General features: G+C 32.6%; 1 protein-coding gene across 1 annotated transcript; it reads left to right on the top strand.

The window, feature by feature from the left end:
* The first annotated feature begins 2,400 nt into the window (after nt 1-2,400).
* LOC134269877 (uncharacterized) lies at nt 2,401-25,862 on the top strand. The gene is made up of 7 exons (XM_062752065.1): nt 2,401-2,476; nt 3,125-3,185; nt 24,260-24,347; nt 24,753-24,811; nt 25,052-25,435; nt 25,515-25,614; nt 25,691-25,862. Exons 1-7 carry the CDS (start codon nt 2,414-2,416, stop codon nt 25,860-25,862), a joined length of 927 nt encoding a protein of 308 aa, XP_062608049.1. The 5' UTR covers nt 2,401-2,413.

Below are 25,862 nucleotides of genomic sequence, written 5' to 3'. Positions count from 1 at the left end.
TTCAACACTCTTAATGGTTAGAATTTAGTTATGTGATGAAGGCTTATTTGCTTAATAATGACAGGCATACAATCGCAATAAACAAACAAACTGCATAAGTGCCAATATTTGAAGAATACAAACCGTACGATCAGTGAGGCACACGTTGCTGCGCATAAATATCGTACATTTAAAGGGTAGAGATGAGAAAACTGAAAAAATTCTCAAAACTTCACCACATCGAAAATCCTTTTCATGTAGTTCTAAGTTTGAGGGAGGGGGAGGTGTCGATTCTCTGGTTCGCTGCTTCTAGGTTTTACAACTGAATTATTTGAAATAGATAGATCTCATATAACAAAGGGTCTATGTGAGAGCGGGGGTTAAATATGGGATTTGGATTGGGGCTTTGAACGAAAAAAATAAATAAAAAATTCATGCTGATATAATATGGAATCGTTTTGAATGTATCTCAATAAAATCAAAAGCAGGTAAATTTAAAATGCGATGCCAAACGAATTTTGTAATTTCAACCGAGGCTTTTATTTAATTGGGTAAATTATGCACATATTACCCTCCCATTATCAATGCAAAATAGCAGAGAATTGAATTACATGTTTTTTTCAATAAATTGCATTGTATATTTGACGACATTTTTTGGTTTTTTCCCCTTCATTAAAAGTTCAGTGAAGAATTTAAGGTCAAATTAAATTTATTGCATAACGAAAAGTAACGTCATTTTGACGTTACCAAAATCGACAACACCACCTTGCACAACGTCTATATAATTATAATGAACGTAGTCGCTATGGTGACTGCAACTAGAAATATATGTGATAATCCTTAAAACTGCAACTCCTGTTACAATTTTAGCCTGATTTCGGTACACACGTATACCAAAGAGAAAGACATAATATAGTGCATCATTTTTTGATTCTTACGTATGGTGTTGAAATGGTCATTAAAATAGAAATTTCTTTGAAATTCATTCAAAACGCTACTTTTCCTACAGTTTTGGTCTGATTTCAATAATACTTGGCTCAGATGTAGACTACTCACCGACAAAACATGTATGCATCGGTTTTTAATTTTGATGAACGGAGACGCCATTGCTACTAGAAATATAAATTTTGTAAAAATCTTTTAAAATGCTACTTCTGCAGTTTTGGTGTGATTTCAAAATATCTTGACACATAGGTGTCGGAACCGGGAGGGGCAGGGGGGGCTAGGGAGGCTTAGCCCCCCCCACCCGCTTTTTTTTTTTGCATAGATAGACATAACATAGACATTGAACACTAGGGCCTAGGTTTAGCTCCTCCTCCATCCCCCAATGTCAACAGGTAATTGGTAGTGCTTGGAAAAATTTTAGCATTAAAAAATGTTCGATCCTTAACCCCCCCCCCCGCCCCCAAGAAATAGGATTTTTTTAGGTTTGAATATTTTTCTCTCACCTAGCCCCTCCCTCCTACACACACACAAACTATCAATTTGCTTCCGACGCCAATGTGACACACAAGTTGACTATATAAAGATAAAATAATGATTATATTTATTGGTCTTTCAAATCCTTAAATTCAATTATATTGCAACTTTTCTCTTTCTTTGCAAAAAGTACAAACCAGAAGAGCTACATTATCATAAAAGAATTCTGCTTTTTTGTTTTTTGAAGCCTATAGCAAGACAATATTTTGTTGAATAAAATTTTTGTCTTTCCATATCTTATTATGCTACATGTAATTAGTCAGCAGAGTGTACATTTATTTCATAAACAGTATTTGAAGTTTTACAAGTCAAATTTTTCAAGAGATTTAGTTTAAAAGCATTATTGTCCATTAAGAAGTATAAAAGGAAGTATTTATTATATCACTGATGTTTCAAGTAAGGAACCGTAAATAATTATGTCTTTAAATTATATGTACATAAAATAAAAATGGAAAAATAAAGAAACTAGTAAGCCAACTGGAATCATCAACATCAACTTGTATGTACTTCAATCAACATCAGACAAAATCAGTATTTCAATGTTATAATATCTATTTTATTTTCATTTTCTTCCTTTTCAGGCTAAAATTCGCCAAAGCAAAGGTTAAAATCAATTATTCTTTCATATGTTTTAAAATAGTTAAATAAATGCGTGTTTTATCGAGGAAATCAGAGTTTTAATTGATATCTGAAAATATTTCAGTATGAAGATTTTGAACTCCACAGATAGATCTGAAATTCTTACATATTTCCATTTCGAAGAACAATCCGATTTAAACTTTGATCTTAGAAAAATGACTATTTTAAATTTATACTCTTGTGGGAGCTAATCGGTCAGATGAACATCTGTGATAAATGTAAAAGGGGGAAGTATTTTAAGTCTGTAAAAAGAAGACGGCAATTAACGTTGGGGTCAAAAACTGTAATCATAGTCACACTTCTAAAAGAATTGAGCATGTTATACAGCGTTCTGAATAAACAACATACCTTTCTATCCGGCGTTTATGAACAGAATCAGGCATGTTATTTACATTTTAGAATGAATTTTTACGAGCATGGTAGACTTGCATAAAATATGATGGCATAGGTATCAGATATTTACTGATTTTCAACAAGGAAGACAAATTTACTTTGTTAAAATTGTTAAACTGTGGGATGTATGCATTAAATTTTTTAGCTTTAAAGAAGGTCCTGGAAAAATTTACCAATCTAAAAAAATGATTTCATGAAAGATAATTGTTCTATAGACATTTTTTAGATGAGTTTATAAAGTTCTATGATCCGCACTTCTCATATAATAATCAAGTAATAAAGAAATATTGAAAAGAAATCTCTGGATACTCTACTCTGTACATGCACCACGTATTGACTGTTCACTTTTATGTTTTATCATATGTTTATCACGTGAAAAGAATGGACTGAAAAGAATAGATGAGTCTCTTCGCATATTTGCATGTACGAATTTGAGGAAGTTGATGATGTACTTTATAAAGTAACAAAGTTCAGATAATATTTTATGATTAATGTTTAATATATTGTTTGTATTTCTAGAAACTCCAATATGACAGTCAAAATTATGTTAATGAAGATAATAAAAGAGTAAGAAGCATTGTAAATGTAAAAAAAAACCTCAAAAGAAGCAAAAGACCCTACTTCCATGTTGTAGGATTCCTTGAATGGAATGAAAAAGCTGCTTGTGGGAATAATGATTGCTATATCCTTAATATGTAAGTCTTTTGATTTGATATTTTTATTAATGATTGATATTACGATATCTTTTTTTTTTTTAGAATTTTACACAAAATATTGCTCAAAAGCAAAAAACAGTGATTAATTTTATTACCATGAGGAATAAATCAAGTATCATATTAACTTGATTCTATATTGATAAAACTTCGATATTCATTTTGATTTGCAAATCAATCTTGCTTTCTATATAAATCTATATAAATTTCACCATGAAACGAATAACTGGTTCAGAATGAAACTATTCTTGTTATCCTTATTTGATTTTATTAATATTTTGTACTTCAGTTTTCACCTCCTCCTCTGTGGGTTTGGCGTTCAATTGCTATAACCCGCTTGATTTTATCTATGGCCCGAATAAGAATGTGTAAGTTATGATTTCCTATTATCATGTATATTGTAATGTCTCATTAGATATTATCTAGGTTTTCAGAAAGTCATTCACACTTGAGCTTATTTATTTTTAAATACGAAAAAATAGCAAATTTCAAAAAGCAATTGTAAGCATAAAATAAGTTGCATAGCTTTAAACGCTTTTGTTGTCCCCCGCTTGAAAAGTGGGGGATATTAATTTGGGTTTGTCCGTCCGTCCGTCTTTCTGTCTGTCTGTAACGCTTTCGTTTCCACACGATATCTCGAGAATCCTTTGAGCTTTTGCAATGAAATTTAGCAAAGCAACTCCTTATGGACTAAAGAACCCTCTTGATTTTGAGGTCAAAAGGTCAAATGTCAAGGTCATAAATAAGCAAATTATGTCTGTTAAAACACTGTCGTTTCCACACAATATCTCGAGAACCATTTGAGCTAATGCAATGAAATTTTACATAACAACTCCCTATGGCCTAGTAAAGACCCCTGTTGATTTTGAGGTCAAAAGGTCAAAGTTCAAGGTCGTAAATTTATACATTCTGTCTGTGTGTAACACTATCCTTTCCGGGCGATATTTCAAGAAGATTTTGAGCTTATGCAATGTAATTTTATACCAAAACTCCCTAGGACCTCTCTCACCCCTCTCAAAGTGCCCTGTCCCGTTTGTTTTATTAGTTTTTATAGTATTATATGTCGCTATTTTGAGCATAGGGGCATGAGGAGAGTTATTGCGTATAAAACAGGTTCTCGGCGGACTTTATGTTCCTATTACATCTACTAGAACTGTTTAATAAAGGCTAAATAGTCAAACACCACATCTTCGCTAGCCAAGGGTTTCTGATACGTTACTCTCCTCATGAACCCTTGGCATACGGTGTTCATAGAAGTTGGGTTTTTTTTCTCGAGTTCTGATTGGGATTCGGTACATCCGGTCGACAAATCAGCAATTGTTTCTTGTAAATGACGATATTTGCGTTCGGGATACTTCTTGACTCTTTAATCTCGGGAATGAAAAACGCAAGTAAACAAGGATCCGTTAGATAACATGCAATTCTATGAATAGCTATGAATAGTTATGGTGTCATCCAATATCTTCTAGATCTATATTGAAGTTCAGATTTGTACTATAAATAATAAATAAGCATAACTTAGTTATTGCTTCTTAATTATTCTTGAAAAAAACTTTGATTTGATTTTTTTTAAACACGCGTCTTTATTTCTGTCGATGACGCAATCTGTGCGTACCTTCGAGATCACGTGACGAAAACAATCCCGTCTTTTGACTTCACCGTATGCCAAGGGTTCATGAGGAGAGTAACATATCAGAAACCCTTGGCTAGCGAAGATGCAAACACCATGGATTGTGTGAAATTTTGACAATACCGAACATGAATATATACATGTCTGTGACTTCACTTCTGCATATACTTGACTCCATGTAAAGCGATTCCGTGGTTTAGTGGTATGTCGCTTCCCATGTGAGAGGTCCCGAGTTCAAGTCCCGGGTGGACCACTTTTTTTTTTTTAGAAATACCCATTTTTTTTTTTTTTTTTTTTTTTTTTACAAAATAATAGTATTCAGCACGCGAAATGAAAAATTTACGAGGTCTGGCTTGTACAAACTCATAAAATCATCATTACAGTGTGATAAATATTCAAAATAAAAAGAATCTTCTGTACACATAATAAAGAATAAGCAATTAAATCTTTATAGCCATAATGGTATATTTTATTTGCTTCAGTATACATGCATGTATACATTCAATAATTCTACAAATTCAGAGAGGGGGATTCGACTCTCCCCCCCCCTCCCCCCAAACTGTGCATGTTTTACTTTTTCCTTAAGCGGGGGACACAAATTCTCTGAATTACTTGTTTGTTTTGTGTTAACCTCAAATGTTTTTGTCTTTGAAGTATAAATATCTACTGAAATTTGACACAACCGTTAAAGAGGTGGGCACGAATGTCTTCGTATGAATTACGAATCATATGAATTATGAATCATTTTCTTTCTTCTAAAATATAAACATTTATAAGATCCTTAAATATATTCTAGGATTAACAAATGCTGATGTGTACGGCTAAAGAAAAGAGTGTGTGTTTACTGAAATAAGGAATTCGTTTTATAACATTGAAGCCGCTTGGTCAGATTCTAATTGCGAAAAAATATATTCGTTTTTCTTCTTGAAAAATAATTGTCCATAAATTGTTTCAACTTTTGTCAAATTATATCCCCAACATCTTTTTCTTTTAAAAGATATCAAAATTCAAAAGTTAAAAAAATATTTTTTGTTAGGTCACACAATAAATAATCTTAAGTTGATATCGCGTGAAATCACCTTCTAAAATTAAATTTATCGCTTAAAATAATGTATATCTTATGAAGAACAAACCCGAGCATTTTTTTTTTCACAAAAAGTACTTATACCTGTACACGGACTATATATTAGCCTGCGTTACTAAACTTCCTTTAAAATAAATACCGGTATCTGATTTTCCTTTATTATTAATATAAAAATTACTATGGATTACATTCAATTAATTCCTTAATTTCTAAAAGATATATTATGGCTTCTATTGCATTGGGAAAAAATACTCGGGTTTGAATTTACTTCATAATAAGATAAAACCGATAAATTTATTTTTTTTTCAAAGGTGACTTCACAACAGATCTTAACTTCCTGTCAGGAACTTCTGTTTGTCAATAAGGTTTCTGATCAAGTTTTTCCTTGTAAGGATTGTTGCAATAAGCTATTAAATCAATCTCATAATTTATTTCGATATATTTTCTATGTAATGACGAACTTTTATTGCGTAAGATAATATGTGCCTGTTTCGGATTGAGCGACTTTAATGAAGGCAAAGCTTTTAACATTTTCACAAGACTCCTTTAAAGTTTGCTTTTTTTATCATATAGATCTGCAAAAATAAATTTCCCTTCAAGTGAGGTGAAAGAATCAGCGAGTGAAAGCTTAATAAAATTCCGCAATGATTATATACAAGGGGTTATCAAAATGTTCGTGGACTGAGGCTATAAAATTAGTACTATGTAGTCTTTGCTTTCAAAATTTATATGGAACAAAAAAACAACAAAAAATAAAGAAATGTTGAAAATTTAAGCCTGATATGTTCATCATTTGCCAAATTATTATAAAATGAAAACGACATTATATGATCACCCTGCGCTGTCGTCGTTTATTTTCGTGACGTCCAATAACGTCATTATCTTTTTAAATGTCCGCTTCTTCTACCTCATACACTTTTTGATGAGATTCCCTGGAGCTGAATAAGGGCTTAAACCCGCCTTATTTATTTGATTTTACAATGCCATGAACAGTGACCTTTAATGAATATAATATTACAAATGGATTATTACATTTGGAGAGATCCTCGCTTGATTGTGACGTCATATTTTGCTTTTGGGAGTTCAATATCTACAACACATGATCAGCATCATTTTTGACGTGATTGATTTTTCACACCTTGACTGCAAATCGGCATTAACCGTGTATCCCTTTTCTCCCTGAATCTATTTTGACATTAAAAGACAAGTACTCTGGATGCATATACAGAGTTGACATTTCATCCCAGGAGCGGATATTCTCAAAATTTGACAGCAGATGTTGCGTAATGACTTTAATATATATAGTAAATTTATTATTTTCTCACAGAGATTTGGAAAATATAACCGAAAATATAAAACGGGCAGTCCAAAATACAAATTTGACAAGTGAGAACTGATACATTTTTTTTCCATCATAATAACCATCATGTTTAATGACAATATTTATTTTGGTTTGTTCGAGATGTTATCAATTGCATAATTTCTTTATCACAACATTTAATGTAATTTTTGAAACGTTATCATATAATTATCATTACAATCAATTACTAAAAATATTGTTGTAAAATATTAAGTTCACCATCGGGTTAAGTTGAAAATGTTTTCGATTTTTTTTCCTTCATAGAAATTGAAAATCCGATGATCAATGATTTCTTCTCAGATGATGATACTTTTGTTGAATTCAAAGTTGCAAGAAACGGACCACTGAAGGTATGTGCTGTTTCGCTACGTACTAGAAAATGTTTAGAAATACGATGTGACTGTCAGAATGTCCCCGGAGAGGGTGGTGGTCTACGTACATCTAACATTAACCTACTATGTACAGCCAAAACGCATATTAGTTCACTACAAGATCACCCATGTCATGAAAATAAGACAGTAGAAACGTCTAAAAATAAAACATCGAATCATCATCAGTCAGAATGGACATCTTCAAAGGCTGGAATAGGTTTCATAGATCAATACACAGGTACCAATTCAATTAAATTCAATTTAATGCAAAGTGGAAAAGGTAAGAATAAATAATTTTCTTTTCGGTGGGAATTGTTAAGTGCAGGTTAACGTGAGAATTATGCAATTTCGATGATATGTGATAAGTCGCATGAAACCGAATTAGTTGCTGTTCTTTTTAAAATAAAATGAAGACTGAATTAGATCATCTCACCAAACATTTCGACTTTTGATGTCAAATTGAAAAGAAATGTACATTTGAAGTTATGAGTTTGGGTACCCGTGTCCAGTGAATTTAAAAGTACATGTAGAATTTTTTTTTTTCAAAATTAATCTTCCTAAATCCTATCTTCAAGTTGAGTGACAATTACATGCATGCAAAATGAAATACCTGACAAATGCAAACTGTTTAAGTAATCTAGACCTAAATTTCACTTATTTGCTAAAAGAAATCTCCCTTTGATGTATGCCAGATATCTTCCAATCGTAAATCCTCGGTTGTCTTTCAAACTCAAATCATAGTCTCGGATGTAAAACGAAAAAGAGGCCATCGTGATTATTTGAATGTTTCTAACCTCAGGGTCGGCAGTTTTATTCATAAACCACCGTATACAACAACCAGTGACCTTCGTGAGCGTTGTAAGCATCAGGAATGCAAGGGTATTTTGGCGATTACTGCTCTGGCTCTTGATTCCTTTCGAGATGTTATCGTTAGACTTAAGCGTCTAGGGCGGCGATTGAGGGGGTGATCAGACCAAACATCTTGAATGGAACATCGACTAAAATGAATTATACCGCGTTTTGTTGTTAGTTTCTTAGATAAAGCGCAGGAGTAGAAATCATAAAAGAGCGTTGCATTCCACAGGCTAGGTACATCCCATCATTTGGTTCTGAATATCCAAGATGGTAGACAATAGCCGTCATAGTGTACAGGTACACATTTCACTGTCCAAATTGTGTCTCTTTTGCCACCAAAATCAAAATGAAAACAAAGCGGATCAGCACAAGAGTTAGGGATTGTTAATTGATATACATGGTTTCTAAAGGTAAGCGAGATATAGACACCATACAGGTACGTTCATCTTGCTTTCATTTTCTTACCTTTTCTTGCTGCTAACAAGTATAAATACAGTTGATTAGCATCAATTCGATTTTCACAATCAATATCTAATCATAATTGTTTTTATATTATTTTATGGTTTTTATTTTATTTACTCTTTATTGGACCTCTTTATATTGTTATAGTTATCGAACCTTTGGTTAAGATTTGCAGGCATTGGTCAGTCACGGCCTATTGTAAAGAGGGTATTTAAATCGCTGCATGGCTGACCAAGTAGCCGTGGTCCACGTTTTCATCGTTTCTTCATGCTTGATGTACAACGATACAAGATGTTTTTGTCATCGTTTACGTATACAGTTTTTGTTGGATAGAGTTACTCATGCGTGTATTCTTCCTTTTTTTGAGCAATATACTAAGTTACGCACGTAAAGGCCGGTGTACACGGTAAGATTTGTATTATAATACAAAATCTTATCGTGTATACACTCTTAATACAGTGTATCATAAGATTTTTCGAATCTTATTAAACTGTATAATGAATAGAACAATGCTCTATTTCTTAATACAAGTCTTAACTTACCTTTTACTTTCAACCAATGAAACAATGTGAAATGTAATTTTTTATCATTAGTAAAAGCACATGGTAAATAATGATGGCCGACTTTACAAGTAAATTACATCGACAAACTTGTCGTTTTATGGGAAGGGGAATAGGACTTGTAGAATATATATCAAGCATTGCAAAGTACGATGATAGACACTGCTATCAGAGCCTCATCCACCATATTTATTATTTTGACAGAGAGATAATTATGGCGGGAAAACACATTGGAATACGTAGTTTATTTACAATCTTATAAGATACGTATTAGCGTGAGTACAAGAAAGTATTATAATAATGTGATTTCTTTCGTTTGAGGAACGAATTAGACAGAAATCAATTTCTACTAGGTTATAATAATGAATGGATTATTCCGGATAATTAAAGTTTTCAATTCGAATACCTGTTCAGGTATGTTCAGTCATGCGGTTCAATAGAACTGGTTTCAATAGAGTATAATATACACTTTAAGAATACTATCCACCCCCCTTCTATATATTAACGCAACACAACATAGGTGTGAGCCAGACAAGCTTTGCAGGCAGCCGGCTTTTAATAATTTTATTAACATTCTTATGTAGCAAGACAGATTGACAAATCCTTGTTATTTAAATAAACCATGACATAAACAATTATGCAAAATATCCCCATAATCGACATTAAAAACCGCCCAGGAAAAACCATAGATAAAATATATGAAAAAACTATGGAAACCTGTGTCCGAACGCAAGTGTTAAGTAATGTCTAGGGGTGAATATCGGACTTATTCATATAAAAAACGAAAAGAAAAATACAAATATATATTTGAATTTAAACAATCTTGTCAAAACAAAATAAGAAAAAAAAAAAAATAATAGTGCTCCGTGCACTGAGAAAGACTGGCTTAGAATGACATTAACTTTACTCCACTGACCCTTTATACTGGCCTTCCTATGGCCCGCCTTGTATTACTACGCATAGCTATTCAAACACGTTGCTATCATACAACGTTTTCCCGCTATTCTCCGAAACGCGGGAAAACTCTAGTATAATATACACTTTAAGAATACTATCCACCCCCCTTCTATATATTAACGCAACACAACATAGGTGTGAGCCAGACAAGCTTAGAATAAAATGTTCAAAAGTAAGCAAAAGTTGTAAACGCTATGAAAAAACTCAACAAAAATGCAAGTTATTATGAAATATATGATATAAAACTTTTTTTTTTTTTTTTTACAAACATATTTCATTTACCAAAGAAAAAATTTCAAGTCATAATCCTAAATTTTTCGAAACAGAAAGTCTACTTTCTAGGCTGTCTTTCACGTATCCATCTTTGGACGAATCTGATGCCCATCTACCATGTTTCTTCCAACATCGCTCGTTTACTTTGGAATTTGCTGCAGCCGTCGCACCTCCTGAACGCAGAGAATGAAGACCAATATTGATGTTTCCCATAACGGATTTAAGTTTTGACAAAATGCACTCCCTGGCCCTGCAGGTATAACTAAGTTTTTTGTCTTTGTATATTAACTTTAAACCGTCTTTAGATTTAAACACGGACTTGAACAAAAAGTGACCAGAAGAAATGTCTATACTTCCTAAAGATATATAACGATTTAACATTTTAACTGGACAAGCCGAGGTAACACCAGCAGATATTAAAATTTCGTTTCCTTGTCTATATTGATCGGTTTTGCTTTTGTTGATGGAAATTTTCACATATCCGTCCATGAAAGTTAAATCTGTACAACGGAGAGAACTAAGCTCCTCGAAACGTAAAAATCCAGCAAAAGAAAGAAGAATCATACACAGATCACGCACTTCTAACAAATTTGTGCTGTCGACATAAATATCACACAATAAAATTAAATCACTGGCTGTGACGATTTCCTTTTTTATAACTTTAGGTTTGTTATTACGCTTGCAAGCCTCTAATAAATTTTTAATGAAGGAGTGTTCTGTTGGATCCTTATGGCCTAAAATAGAATGAGCCCACTTGATAGCATATACAGCACTGGAAATGACGTGGAAAGAACAACCGATGTGCAGTAAGTGAGTGAGATACAGGGAAATGTGAAATGGATTGGCCGGTATAGCTGATTTTCCTTTGTTTGCGATGAATTTTGACCATCTGCTGAATGATGAAATATATTTCTTGCTGGTGTTCACACTTCTAGATTTCATGATATATTCACACATTTTTGTTGCTAACACTGCATTATCTGGAGATGAAAGGTCCACACCTGATGAAATCAAACTGTCCTGCACACTCTTTTGAACATTTAGCTCTGAAAAATAAATAAATGACAAATTGTATATTATTAACATGTATCTAAAATTCGATTCGTAATGCAACCATGTCAAATACTTTGTGACCTCCAAATATACCATTTGCCCCTCTATCTCTTTCAGTTATCAAAGAATTGACCTTCTTCACTCCCTTAATAAAATAATCCCAATCATCCCCTTTGCGTAATAAAGGCCAAAATGGGGAAGATTTCCATTGAGGAATGATAAGAGTACCCTTTCCTTTGTCTTGTTTAAGTTTGTTTATTGTCTTACAAACCAACCTAGGAGGCGGAACCAACCAATTATTGTCATTACCCCAGAAATGCTTAAAAGCGTCTATCCCACTGGTATCTGGGCACCACCACCTTGAATTAAATTTAATGCATTTAGTATTATAGTCTGTTGCAAACCTATCGCATGAGTGTATGCCCCAACAACTGTCAATAGTTTGAAAAACACTATTTTTTATTCCCCAGTCATCACTATCAAAACATCTACTAAGCAAGTCTGCTTGAATGTTATTGCCTCTTGGCACCCAATTTATATCAAACACTATTTGTGAATTCAGAATTTTTTCATTTATTTTAACAGCAATATCATGCAAATGAGACTTTCTACTACCGACTTCCAAAATTCTACAAGCACTTTTGCTGTCAGTATACCATGCTACGTTTTTGCCCTGAATACTTTCTCCTATAGTATTCAAACACCTGTTAATTGCTTCTAGTTCTCTCCACGTAGAACTTTTCAAGGATTCCTCTCCTGTCCAGAGACCTAGTACCTCTGTAATCTCTGAATTTTCTACATAAGCCCCAAAACCTGAATCAGAAGCGTCGCTAAAAACCTTTAAATCTGAAGATTCACTGCAAGTCTTAATTTCCTTACCATTAATTGACACTGCATTGTCTCTCCAAAATGTCAGTTCTCCTAACGATTGATCACTTAGTTTAATACTTGAATTCCAACTGTATCTTGTCAATATGTCTTGATATAAATATCTAGTGTTGAAACGAACTGCATGTCCTATAGCGGCTTCCATAGATATGATCTGACCCACAATACTAGCTATTGATTTCACCAGAAAGCATACGTACCCAGATTGAGTCTTAAATAAAATTTCCTCGATACACTTGAGAAGCTTATTAATTCTCTCTGAGGTTACTTTTAAGACACCGTTAACCGTATCCCATTTAAAACCTAACCATACTATATTTTGCTGTGGGTACCAGACACTTTTTGAATCTGCAATAATAAATCCCCACTCTGTTAAGTCTCTTTTGATAATATCGCTAAGTAGAAATGCGTCATCAAAATTACTACATCCAGCTAATCCATCGTCCAAATACATGACAACCTGAAAACTCAGGGATCTCCAATTCTGAACTACTTTTCTCATAAGTTTTGTAAAAATAAGAGCTGCTGAAGAAATGCCAAATGGTAATACATTGAAAATAAAATATTTGATAGCACCATTGATTTCCCATTGAAAACCTAGATATTGTCTATGCTGTTCAAAAATTTCAATGTGATGATACGCTGATTTTAAATCGAAGCTAAATAAAAAATCCCCTTTTTGAAAAATTTCTCTTGCAACTTTAACATCTTCCATTCTGAACGAAAAATCGTGAATACAAGCATTGATATGCCTACAGTCTAACACTAAGCGAGGTTTACCTGCTTTGTTGAAAGCAAGAGTCAAAGGATTAACAACAAAAGGAACATTCCTTACCTGTGTTACGCAACCTTTGTCAATGAGCTTTTGAATCTCGGAATAAACAATTTTGACATTATCCCTAGCAGATTTGTTATTGTCCAAACAAACACTCTCTGGAATAGTTTTAAATGGAATCTTGTATCCGTTTACTATTACATCTAAAATGTACTTATCGGTCTTTATTTCTACCCATTTTGTCAAATGACTTCTCAAACGTCCAACTGGACTGACATTTTCATCTACAGTGGCCACAAAACGGCGTACATTCGTTTTTCCATCTAAAACACTAATCTTAGATAATACACTTTCTTGATTACTGCATATATTTTGAGCAATACTATCTAAATTACTTAACTTAGAGCTTGTCTCTTTGCTGTTGCTGGTGCATTCCTTTGCCCAATGACCGGCGAAACCGCATTTAAAGCATGTCCCCGACTTTTTGCTGCCCTCGTATGACTTGGTCTGATTTTGTGTGCTGTTGGACTTCTCCGGGTATGGGTTGATGCGTCTGGCCGCTCTCGCCTTTTGGATCCGCTCCTCTTTTAACTTCTTTTCGGCCCTTATTTCTGCCTTCAAAATTCGTTTTTCATCCTCCTCGTCAGACGCTAATTCGTGCTGCGTGTATTCTTGAACGGTGCGCCATCCCGTCTTGGATGAGTCTGCTAATTTAATTAATTTTTGTCGCTGATGAATAAGCTCTATACCTGAGGAAATGCAATTAAAGGCTACTTCTGGCTCCCCTTCGCTCAGACCCGTGTTGGCCTCTACCAGCTTGTCTCTAATGCTGTTGTTAAATTTGTACTGAGCCTCGTTTCCCTTTCGTTTAAAGACAAAAGCCTTGTCGTTTGCTGCTTGAAGTTTAGAAAGCTGTTGCTCATGCTGTTGTCTTTGCTGTTTCGTTATTTTCTGCTCGAAAGATGATAATTTGGAGTCCATTATCTCCGAAACTCGTTGTAGTAGCTCGTCGTTCGCCATGCTGCCCGAGAAAAATAGTGCTCCGTGCACTGAGAAAGACTGGCTTAGAATGACATTAACTTTACTCCACTGACCCTTTATACTGGCCTTCCTATGGCCCGCCTTGTATTACTACGCATAGCTATTCAAACACGTTGCTATCATACAACGTTTTCCCGCTATTCTCCGAAACGCGGGAAAACTCTAGTAGTGAGTTAAAGCCAGTTTAGGACGACACGTAGAGCTGTAAAAACGTTTTCAATTTGAAGGAATCCAAATTGTTTTGATTTTTACATTTTGTATCTTAATAATATATGTATTATTATTACATTAAAGCTGCTGCGTGAGTCGTTGCTAGTCCATTTAATGTGTTGTGTTATTTATTATTACTGATTTGGTATTAGGAATGAATGTGTTTTAAAGGAGAACAAAAGTATTATAATACTTGTATTATGCTACAAATCTCATCGTGTATACTGGCCTTAAGATATTTTGTTTTGCCGCTTTTAAAGTTGGTGTTGTGGGTTTAATTGTAAAAACCACTTTTGTTAAGAAATTGTGTATTCTTAACATTGTCTTATAATAGTGCTCGGCTAGAATTATCGGTAGGTTTTATATGGTGTGCCAAAAGTGCAATTGTAGTCAATGTTGACTTGATTTTTTCAGTATACGTAACTTGCGACTTAAAATATTATTTAATTAAAAGATTCCAGACATATTCCAGCTATATTCCAGCCATTTTCTGTGGACACGTGTCACCAGCGTTACCTGGACCTGAAACCCTCTGTTAGCCAGTTGGGGGGAGTCCGTCATTAAACGGGGCGTGTCAGGACCTGGTCGAGTGGTAAACTGGATGACATATAGAAAATCTAGAAACTTAAAATGGTATTTATTGTAGATACATTTTTGTATAAATATGTTGTATTGTTTATATTGATTTTATTTATAGATAAAAACTTGAAAATCTTCTTTTTACTGACTGAACAAAGCACGACGGCTGTTGTGACACCGGTTTTTAGCACGTCCTAAAAGCGCATTATAGTTGAAGACGAAAATAAACGAATGAAAAGGGCCGTTGTTTGATTATCTGAATTTTTCTTCGGCGGAGCACTGTTTGGAATTTTCTTTGGAATAAGTGTTACTGTAGCCTATTTCAAAAGTAAGGATGCTATTATTTTTGTGTGGAATAAAATATAGACTTTAACATTGGTTTTTGTATGACGGAACTTATTAATAAATCATTATGCGCAACAATTACATTATTATATGAAGCTTTATAAAAATGATCTCCTTGTGTAAGCATTAAATGCTTGCTCTGTTTGTGCCATCACATGACAATTGAACATAAAAAGAAATTTCTACCAAAAAATGCATATACATTTTTATTTCTTACATGAATTGATACAATGTATTGTTTTGGCTTGCAAATCTAAACTACCAAAAATGCTATCGGTACGGAATATGGTATATACTAGTAATCGGGAAAGAACAAATGATGAAGAAATCACTTTCAAGGAAATTACTGAATATTCTGAAATTCCTAACAATTATAGTAATATCGATGTAAGTATGCTGAACACACTTCTAAGAACAAGGATGTAGACACATGTATATGGTGCAAATCTAGTTGGTCTTCATGCCGAAAATGTTAATCATTACACGATCTTGATCGAGAATTCCACAGAAAATCGTGAAGTCTGCTTACAATACATGTATTGGTATATACGTGTTGATTTGTCTGAGTTGTGCTTAAAACATAGTTTGGTGGTTCCTCCTCACTATATTCAAGGTTTCACGTCCTATTATTTATTTCTTTTGGTTGATTGATTGAATATTGTTTAACGCCGAGTCGGCAATTTTTCAGCCATGTTTCGGTGGAAATTTCTTTTTATATTTACCAAAAGAAATTTCCGCCGAAACATGGCTGAAAAATTGCCGACTCGGCGTTAAACAATATTCAATCAATGAACCAAAAGAAATAAATAATAGGACGTGAAACCTTGAATATAGTTAGGAGGAACCACCAAACTATGTTTTAAGCACAACTCAGACAAATCAACCCGTATATACCAATACATGCATTGTAAGTAGCGACCAGGATATTGTTAAACAAATTCCTGAAAAACATTCTCCCAAGAATAGCAGTTTGATTAAGGGTTTGCATTTTTAGCGTTTTTTTTTCTTTTTACTTTATAAACAAGCTACCGTTCACGGTAGCTCAGTCGGTAGAGCGCCCGCTCCGTGATCGGGAGGTCGTGAGTTCGTATCTCGGCCGCGACTGACCTAGTCGTTAAAATGGGTAGCAACTGTTCCTTCGCCATGCGCTCGGCACTTTGAAGTGAAAGTTGCAGGTCCTTCGGATGAGACCTTAAAAACCGAGGCCCCGTGTCAGCTGCAGGCGTTGGCATGATAAAGATCCCTCACTGCTCAATGGCCCTGAGTGCCGAGTAAAGGTCAAAATTTGAAGCCCTTCACCGGCATACGGTGACGTCTCAATATGAGTGAAAAATTCTCGTGAGGGACGTTAAACAATATACAATCAATCAATCAGGCAATAAACAAGCTTATTTTCTGTATCTTTTCACAATTTCATTTTATCCACAGGAGAAACTTTTAGCAGAATAACCGTGAATTTCTATTCGTTTGGGTGCAAACATTGTATACTTATTTCTCATGACAAAAAAACCCTTACAGGGCAAGTGAAAACATCCTGACTGTGCAGGACTGAAATACTTAATATTTGTGTGAAAATGGAAATTTTGAAATGATCACTACATATTTAACTGCTTCATATTTATGAGTTAACACTATTTTTTCTTCTCATTCTTAGACTGTACATCTAAAAAAGATAAAAATATTCATAAAGTACTCTTTGTGATAAAACTGAAATGAGTGAAAAGCAGATATAATTTTGTTGTGATTAATATTTGAATTTCTGTCGTTTTTAAAAATAAAAACATGCATTCTGACCGGATAAATTATTTTCCTCAACATTTGGGTAGAATGTTCATGCTGACGTTAATGATTTGTCTTATTCAACAGGAAAAGGCGCTAGGGCTTAATATCCCGCATTAAGTACATGTAGATCCCGATATATATCAATAAATTCGAAAAAATATTTTTCAAGACATATTTTTATGTATTTTAATTTTACCAAGCATCTTTCACATGTACTGGCTATAAGAATTTTTTAAGCTTTATTAAGTGAATTGTTGAGATTCCTAAATCGTGTTCAATATAACTCCAGAAAAGGTAAAACATTGACGTCTAGACTCATGACAATACTCTGTTTGCTATGTTAAGGAAATTTACACGACAGCAACTGACTTTATGAAATAAGATCAAATTACTCATTAAAAATAATGTAATAAATATTACTGGAAGTAACGTCGAGGAATAATTTTTGATGTGGCTTGATTAAACACGGAATAATAACTGCGTTCCGGTATAACTCGGAACACGGTTATTTAAGGAAAAAGATATTTCAAGGAGGCATTTTAAATTTTTTTACAAAGTAACTTCCTCGTACTAAAACATCGAACACAACTGATATCCTTGAACATTTATTTTTTCAGTTTCAGAGTAAATCAAATACTTAGCTAGCGCTGTAAACAATGAGCTCTAATAAAGACTCGATTTTCAAACACCTGTGATCCCGGTAACTTTATTAAAAGGAAGCAGTTGTAAATGATGTCAAATAGCGTTTTTTTTTAAGTTATCGTGAGAAAGTGTAGAAAATTTATACAAGCATGTATATCATTTTCACAGACTTTTCAAAGAAGGCAATATTAAATTTTCTGAAAATTCTTAAAAGTTTTTTGAGAATCCAAATTTGATTTACACCTCATTTAGAAAATGTATTACACTAATTAATATATGAAGTTGATCTTTTTTTTATTTGTTTTGTCATCTTCGTAAACATTACAGCTTTCAGGGTTTTTTTTATATTTAGTCCAAGAAAGTTTGAAGGAATTCATAGTAAAAATAAAGTAATGTCACAAATTGAACATGTTCAAAGATTAGCCGGGATTCTTTTAAAAAAAAACTTTTAAAATGTTTAAGATGATAGATTGAGGGTTTTTATTATACCCCCGCTTGAAAAGCGGGAGGGTATATAGTAATCGGTATGTCCGTCCGTCCGTATGTACATCCGTCCGTCCGTACATACGTCCGTCTGTCTGTTACGCTTTGGGGTATCCATCTCTTATCCGCCACTCCTCTCATACCATTGAATAGAATTTGATGAAACTTTAAGAGAATCTTTATTACATATTGCCATTTTGCACCTCCTATATCACTTTTTGATTTGACACATATTTTGGGTCTCCCACAAAAAATATTGACACTGTCATTATATTCATATAAGAGACGGGGTATCATTTATTAAGCTCATTGCACACAGTACCTCTAGTTTTCAAATATATTATCAACACTAAGAATGCTATGTTTAGCGGGACTACAGTTTAAAAAATAAATAGAGTAAAAACTTTTGCTTTAGATATTTTATAGCAAGACACTGCTCAGTTTGTTTATAATTTAAATGGCCGACAGCAACTGCCTTAGAATATTTGTATGAAATACAGGGTGTTGATTTCAGATTAAATATACATATAGTAGAAGACAAGTCAGAACCTTTTTAAGCGCTAAGCGCGAGGCAAATCGCTTTCTGTAAACGTAAATCTACTTCCGTTCACGATCCAGTGCCACTAAGTAAGCTACATAACTCCACTTGTTTTTCTAGAACAAAATATGCAACTGGAAATCCCCAACTTTCTTTCTGCTATTTTATTGAACACATAGTGCTGCGTGCATTTCTAACAATATGAGGCAATAAGTAAGGAAAAGGGATATTTCACAGTCAGTAGAAGAGCAGTTCTTACCATTTTCTTATCTATATAGTGAAGTTCATTTAAATCATGTCGGCACGCATAACTTTTGTACCATGTAGTTAACAATTGCTGCACCTATGACGCAAATACTTAATTAAAAACGGTATATTATTCATCATGTATCTGCTATATAGAGCTTGAATAGGTAAATTATTTAAAAATCAGATTGAATTTTTAAACGTATTTAAATTTCAAACAGGAAATGAGATATTCATTAAAATTTGCATAGAGTTGATTAACAATATACTGCTAACATGATATGATGCGTGTTATATAACTTATACCCATATATAAACTATTTCTTTAGTCAGAACCTTATTTCAGGCAATGTACGGTAACTAAAACAAACCTTCCTATTAACAACTTGCATCATGCAGAGAGCTATCCGCGAAGTTGTTTTTCCCATTTCGGTATCAATTAGTATCAGACTGGAATGCATTCATGGACTGCCTTTCTTAATGTATAACTCGCGTTGTACTCTATACTTGTATCGTATGAGCAGGCTTGGGGTAATGCAAATTGTACTGGTAATGCATTGCAATGCATTACATAAACTCAAAGTAATGCTTGTAATGTGTAATGCTCAAAAATTTGTATTACATGTAACGGTAATGGTAATGCATTACTTCATATAATCCAGAGTAATGCTGGCATTACATAGCATTACATAACATTATTATTTATGTACCTATTCTAAAAAATTAGAATTGACATGGATGATGGAAATTATTGTTTAGGTTTTTTTATTCATTTATTTTTATGTTTTTGCAGATGATAAATTTGAATGAGAAATTTAACCTATTCAAATATTTCTGTATCTATTTAAATTCACTTTTTATTATGTTAAAACACTTACCTTACATTTATGTTTTCAAACTTATATCAGATAAGAATTGATTTCAAAGAATTATATGAAATAGTTGTAAAAGATCTTTTTTTAAATCTTGAAATCTAATTTGAAATATTATTTTATTATGTTTAGTTTTGAAGGGGGTGGATACATGCTTATGATAAAAAAATCGCAAAGTTTTGTATAACTTTCTATTTTTTTAAAATCAAAAGTAATGCATTACTTAAAGAAAATAGAATAATGGTAATGGTAATTTAATGCCCAAATTGTTGAAGTAATGGTAATGTAATGTATTACTTTACAATGTAATTCGCCCCAAGCCTGCATATGAGTAATATATTATGTAAATAATTGGAAAGGAAAGGTAGTTTGCGGCTGTACATACATGTAGGGCATGCGATGGTTGTGTTTTCAATTAATCAAATAGAAATTCATATAGTATAAAACCTTTTCTAGGAATATTGTGCCTTAAAATTGTGTGTGTAGTGAGCACGATATGACAAAAATGCTAAAACCATAATTAACGTTCTTAGCAATTGACAGGAATAGGGCTGATGAAATGTTAGACAAACAGTGTAATACTTTTTTGTGGGGAATCCAGGAAAAATAGATTATGTAAAGATGTGCCTCAGCTTTGTTGCCGATTCTTTATGAAGAGTAAATAACTACAGAATAAAACAATGTTGTATACCTTCATGAATATACATGTATCTATTAATACTTGAGATCAAAACTGTATTTTCATTCTTGGAATTTTTAATTATTTTTCATTGATATAACAAAAAAATTACAAGCAATTATTTTCAGTATTTCTTTTCAACTAGCACAAAAGTGCTGAGTGCTGTAGATATGTTTTTCCTCTCAGCATGTTTTGTATGGTAGTTAAGATCATACATGAAGAAGAAGAGAATGGTAAAAGCATCAAGCGTCCGTAAAACAATATCGAGGCATTGATTTGTAAAGTATTTTAACAAAAGTCAATGTAGTTTTGGGGGTCGAATGACATATTTGTAACCCAAAGAAGAAAAGTATTAATTTTTTATGTGAAAAAGTAATAATGACAAAAAAGCATATTGTGATATGATAACAAATGTTACTGCAAATACGATTTAAATCATGTATTTGAAAATCAGAGATTAAAGAATAGCATCGAGAGATAAATATATTATCTTTATACTCAAATGTTAATTACATATTATTCTGACAAAAAGGGCGTTGATTCTAAGGATATTCATTTCATTTTACATAGAGTTTTGTTACATGACGTTGTTGTACAAAGTTATTTAACATGGTGTCAATCCTCAATTTGAAACACCCGTAAACTCAGAATGAGTTTGTTATAAGAATTATCACCAGAAGATTTTAGCCGTCAGTGTTGCACATAAATGAGAGGAATTGTAACATTTTCAAGTGTTCAAAATTATTTCAAAATATACATTTTCGAGCAAATGTATAACCACATTAAGAGTCTAAATTTCATCGCAAAACTCGATTACCATCTCCCCTCCAATAAATTGCAAATTTTCCTGTTGAATTTGATCGTATCGACATAAGAATGGTAATAACCATTGTTAATTGATAATACATCGTCGATATATCTAAATGTCGAGTTGAAGGCCACAGCAAAATAATTTTGCAAATGACCAATGACAAGGTAAGTAAATTTACGAGTTCCATTTTTCAAATGCCGTGTAAAAATAATATCATTTTAACATTACCGAATTTGAAACAACAGAGTGCGCAACGTCTTTATGATTTTAATGAACGGAGTTGCCATGGTGATTAGAAATAAAATATATGTGAAAATCCTTAAAAATGCTACACCTGTATCATTTTTTTTCAATGCTTTGTTATATCACTAATGTCAAAGCATAGGAGCCGTAGATATAAGATTATGTCTTTTTAATGACATGTACATATAAAATGGGAAATTAGACAAAACTTGAAAGCCAAATGGAATTATCAACTTCATATTAGTACTTCAATGAATATAAGGACAAAATCAGAATTTCTAATGTTATATCATCTATTTTTTTTTCATTTTCTTCCTATTCAGGCTCAAACTTGCCAAAGAAAAAAAACGAGGAAAAAACATGCTGCGTCAATGTACATGTATTTCAAAATAGTTAAATTAATGCGTGCTTTGGTGAGAACGTCACCGTTTTAATTAATATCTGAATATATTTCGGCATAAAGATTTTGAATAACAGCCGATATCTAAAATTCTTACACATACCCATTTCCAAAAATAATCCAAATTAATTAAACTCCCATTTTAGAAAATTTGACTATTTTAGATTTGAAAGGACAATCCTCGATGACTGTTTTAAGTGTTTAGAAATTCCCTTTGCAATAAAAAATATTGTAATTCTTAAATCCCGAGGAAAATAATATAATTTTAATGAAATTTTATTACACTAAATATTTTTAGCCAAATGGTGTTCGACAATTCATCAGCACGCATCCTCTTCATATAGATTCAGCACGAGAGTAAATGATTTAGAAAAGAGAATATACTATATTAGTACAAGAAAATTAAAAAAAAGTTTTAAAATAAATTCAAGTACAAATTATAACGATTATCTGATGCGTATTTATTTCGTGTTAGTGTGACCAGCTCACGAGAAATGTTTACTCTTCCAAGGCACCCAATTCTACCTCTCAGATTTCTGGGGTTTGGGTTTTATACCCTATTTAGAGGTTTGCATTGTATTTTCACCATTTACAATAGTTTAAAGCGTTAATAGATAAATTATTAAGTTCACAAAAATATCAGCTTCATAGATCCAGTATTTATTTCAAAATCCCGATTTGAAAAAAAAACGACTTTCTGTTGATTTGGAGCTATGGCCGTCCGTGTGTTTGTAACACTTGGGGAACACATGTTATGATCATACTTGGGATGTAAAATAGCAAAATTTCACTGTAGAGGAAGTTATTAATCTGTCAAATATTTATCTTTTCACATCTGTGATAAATGTAACAGAGGAAAATATTCTAAGTAGTTAACAGGAAGAAGGCTATAAACGATGGGGTCAAAAACTATAATCATAAACCTAGTCACACTTCTGCAAGAATTGAGCATGTCATACAGCGTTCTGAATATACAACAATACCCTTGTATTCAGCGTTCTTGAGCAGAATCAGGTATGTTATTTACATTTTAGAATGAATCTTTACGAGCATGGTAGACTTACATAAGATATGATCGGCATAAGTATCAGATATTTACTTATTTTCAACAAGGAAGACAAATTTACTTTTTTAAAACTGTGAGATTTGTCCATTAAAAATTAGAAACTGTAAAGGACGTCCGGGAAAAAATTTGACAATGTAAAAATTAAGTTAATGTTATGTAAGATAAAGTAATTGTTATATAAGATGAAAATATGCATACACATGCAGCTTATTGAATATTCACATGTATGTGTTAACATATGTTTATAATGTTAAAAGAATGAATGGTTCTCTTTACATACATGTACAAATGTGAGGAAGTTAATGATGTAGTTTATAATGAATCAAAGTTCAGATGATAATTTATGATTAATGTTTGTTATATGTTTATATTTCTAGAAAAGCATACATAAAAAAGTTAAAATTATGTTAACGAAAATAAAAAAAGAGTTAGAAATATTGTAAATGTAAAAAAAAAACCTCAAAGGAGCAAAAGATCTTTCTTCCATGTTGTAGGTTCCTTGAATTGAAAGAAAAAGCTTGTGGGAATAATGATTGCTATATTTTTAATATGTAAGTCTTTTAATTTGATATTTCTTATTAGTGATTCATATCACGATATTTTCTTTTTAGAATTGAACACAAAATTTTGCTCAAAAGCAAAAACTAATGTTTAATTTTATTACCATTAAGAATAAATAAAGTATAATTTGTGTACATATTAGCTTGATTCTATATTGATAAAACGTCAATATGCATTTTGACAAGCAAATCAATTTTGCTTTCTTTATAAATTTCACCATAAAACGAATAGTTTGCTCGGTATGAAACTATACTTGTGATCCTAATTATTTGATCTTTTTTTTTTTTTAGTTTTCACCTCCTCCTCTGTGACTTTGGCGTCAAATTGCAATAACCCGCTTGATTTTGATATTTATCAATCGAAGAATTTTAAGAAAGTGTGAGTTATGATTTTGTAATATCGTGTATATTGTAATGTCTCATGAAGTAGTCCTTTGTTCTAAGTTTTCAAACAGTCATTAAGATTGAAGCTTATTTACGTTTAAATACGAAAAATGAGCAAAATCCAAATAACAAGCGTAAGCATAAAATAAGCAGTATGACTTCAAAAAGCATTTGTTTGTTTTGTGTTGACCTCGAGCAATGTTGAAGAATGTCTACGGCTATAAAAAGGGAATCTGTTTACTGAAATAATGTATTCGTTTTATAACATTTATGAAGGCAAAGCTTTAAACATTTTTACAAGACACTTTTAAAGTTTGATGTTTTTATATTATATTAAGATGCCTGAATGAAAAGATCTGCAAAATAAATATCCCCTCGTAATTTTATTATTTTCCTTCAGAGGTTTGGGAAATATAACCGAAAATATAAAATGGGCACTCCAAAATACAAGTTTGACAGGTGAGAGCTTATGCATTATTCATAATTATAACAACAAGCATGTTTAATAATTTTTTTTTTTTGGGGGGGGGGGTTCAGAGATGTAATAAATTTCAGAATTTCTTTATAAAAAAAACAATAATATTTCAATTCTTATGATATATTTTTTCCTTACATTCAATTACTTAAAATATTGTTGTAAAATATGAAGTTAACTATCTAGTTAAGATTAAAAAAATGTTTCTTTTTTTTCTTTCATAGAAGATGAAGATCAGTTGGTCAGAGATTTCCTCTCAATTGATATTACTTCTGTGGAATTGAAAGTTGTACAAAAAGGACCACTGGAGATATGTGCTGTTTCACTAAGTATTAGAAAATGCTTTGAAATACGATGTGACTGTCAGAATGTCCCCGGAGAGGGTGGTCTACGTACATCTAACATTAACCCACTATGTTCAGCCAAAGAACATACTAGTTCACTACAAGATCGCCCATGTCAAGAAAACAATACAGTAGAAACGTCTGAAAATAAAACATCGAATCATTATCAATCAGAGGGGACATCTTCGAAGGCTGAAAAAAGTTTCAAAGATCAAAGCACAGGTTTCACTTCTGCTACATTCAATTTAATGCAAAGTGAAAAAGGTAAAAACAAATTCAGTTGGCTGGGAATCCTTAAATGAATACCAGTTTTTCTTGAATTAATTGATTTATTTTGTTGTAGGAAAAGACTTTTCTCCGTGGTTCACAACAGGCGTATTTGTCGGGGGATTTGTGTTTGGACTGATAATATCTATGACTTTTTCTTATTTATGCAATAGAAGGTAAAGCAATTGTGTTTTATGCTGTGCTATGTTTGTACATTATGTAGGTAATTCTGCGTTTATTTTCTGATTTTAGAAGAAGGACTGGGGCAGAGAAAGAGAAGCCTGAATATTCCATGGGACAGGATATACCTTTACTCAACTCACACCTACCTGTAAAAGACACACCAGTGTATTCAGAAATTTCAGAACAAAAACAAAATAATAAGGCAAGTAATTCAAGATCAAGCATATTTTTACAAAATTAG

The sequence above is a fragment of the Saccostrea cucullata genome, unplaced genomic scaffold, assembly GCF_032062105.1.
Source record: "Saccostrea cucullata isolate Sc308-1 unplaced genomic scaffold, CSIRO_AGI_Scuc_v1 ctg6368, whole genome shotgun sequence".
NCBI lineage: Eukaryota > Metazoa > Mollusca > Bivalvia > Ostreida > Ostreidae > Saccostrea > Saccostrea cuccullata.
Note: the sequence above shows the minus strand (reverse complement) of the source record. Positions and strands in the feature narration are given on the sequence as shown.

What these genes read in the sequence shown, in the direction of transcription:
- LOC134269877 (XM_062752065.1), top strand. Translation starts at nt 2,414, where the DNA reads ATGTTATACAGCGTTCTGAATAAACAACATACCTTTCTATCCGGCGTT. An exon ending in GCGTTTATGAACAGAATCAG is followed by an intron (nt 2,477 to 3,124) that starts GCATGTTATTTA and finishes TCCATGTTGTAG; the next exon opens with GATTCCTTGAATGGAATGAA. An exon ending in GATTGCTATATCCTTAATAT is followed by an intron (nt 3,186 to 24,259) that starts GTAAGTCTTTTG and finishes TTTTTTTTTTAG; the next exon opens with TTTTCACCTCCTCCTCTGTG.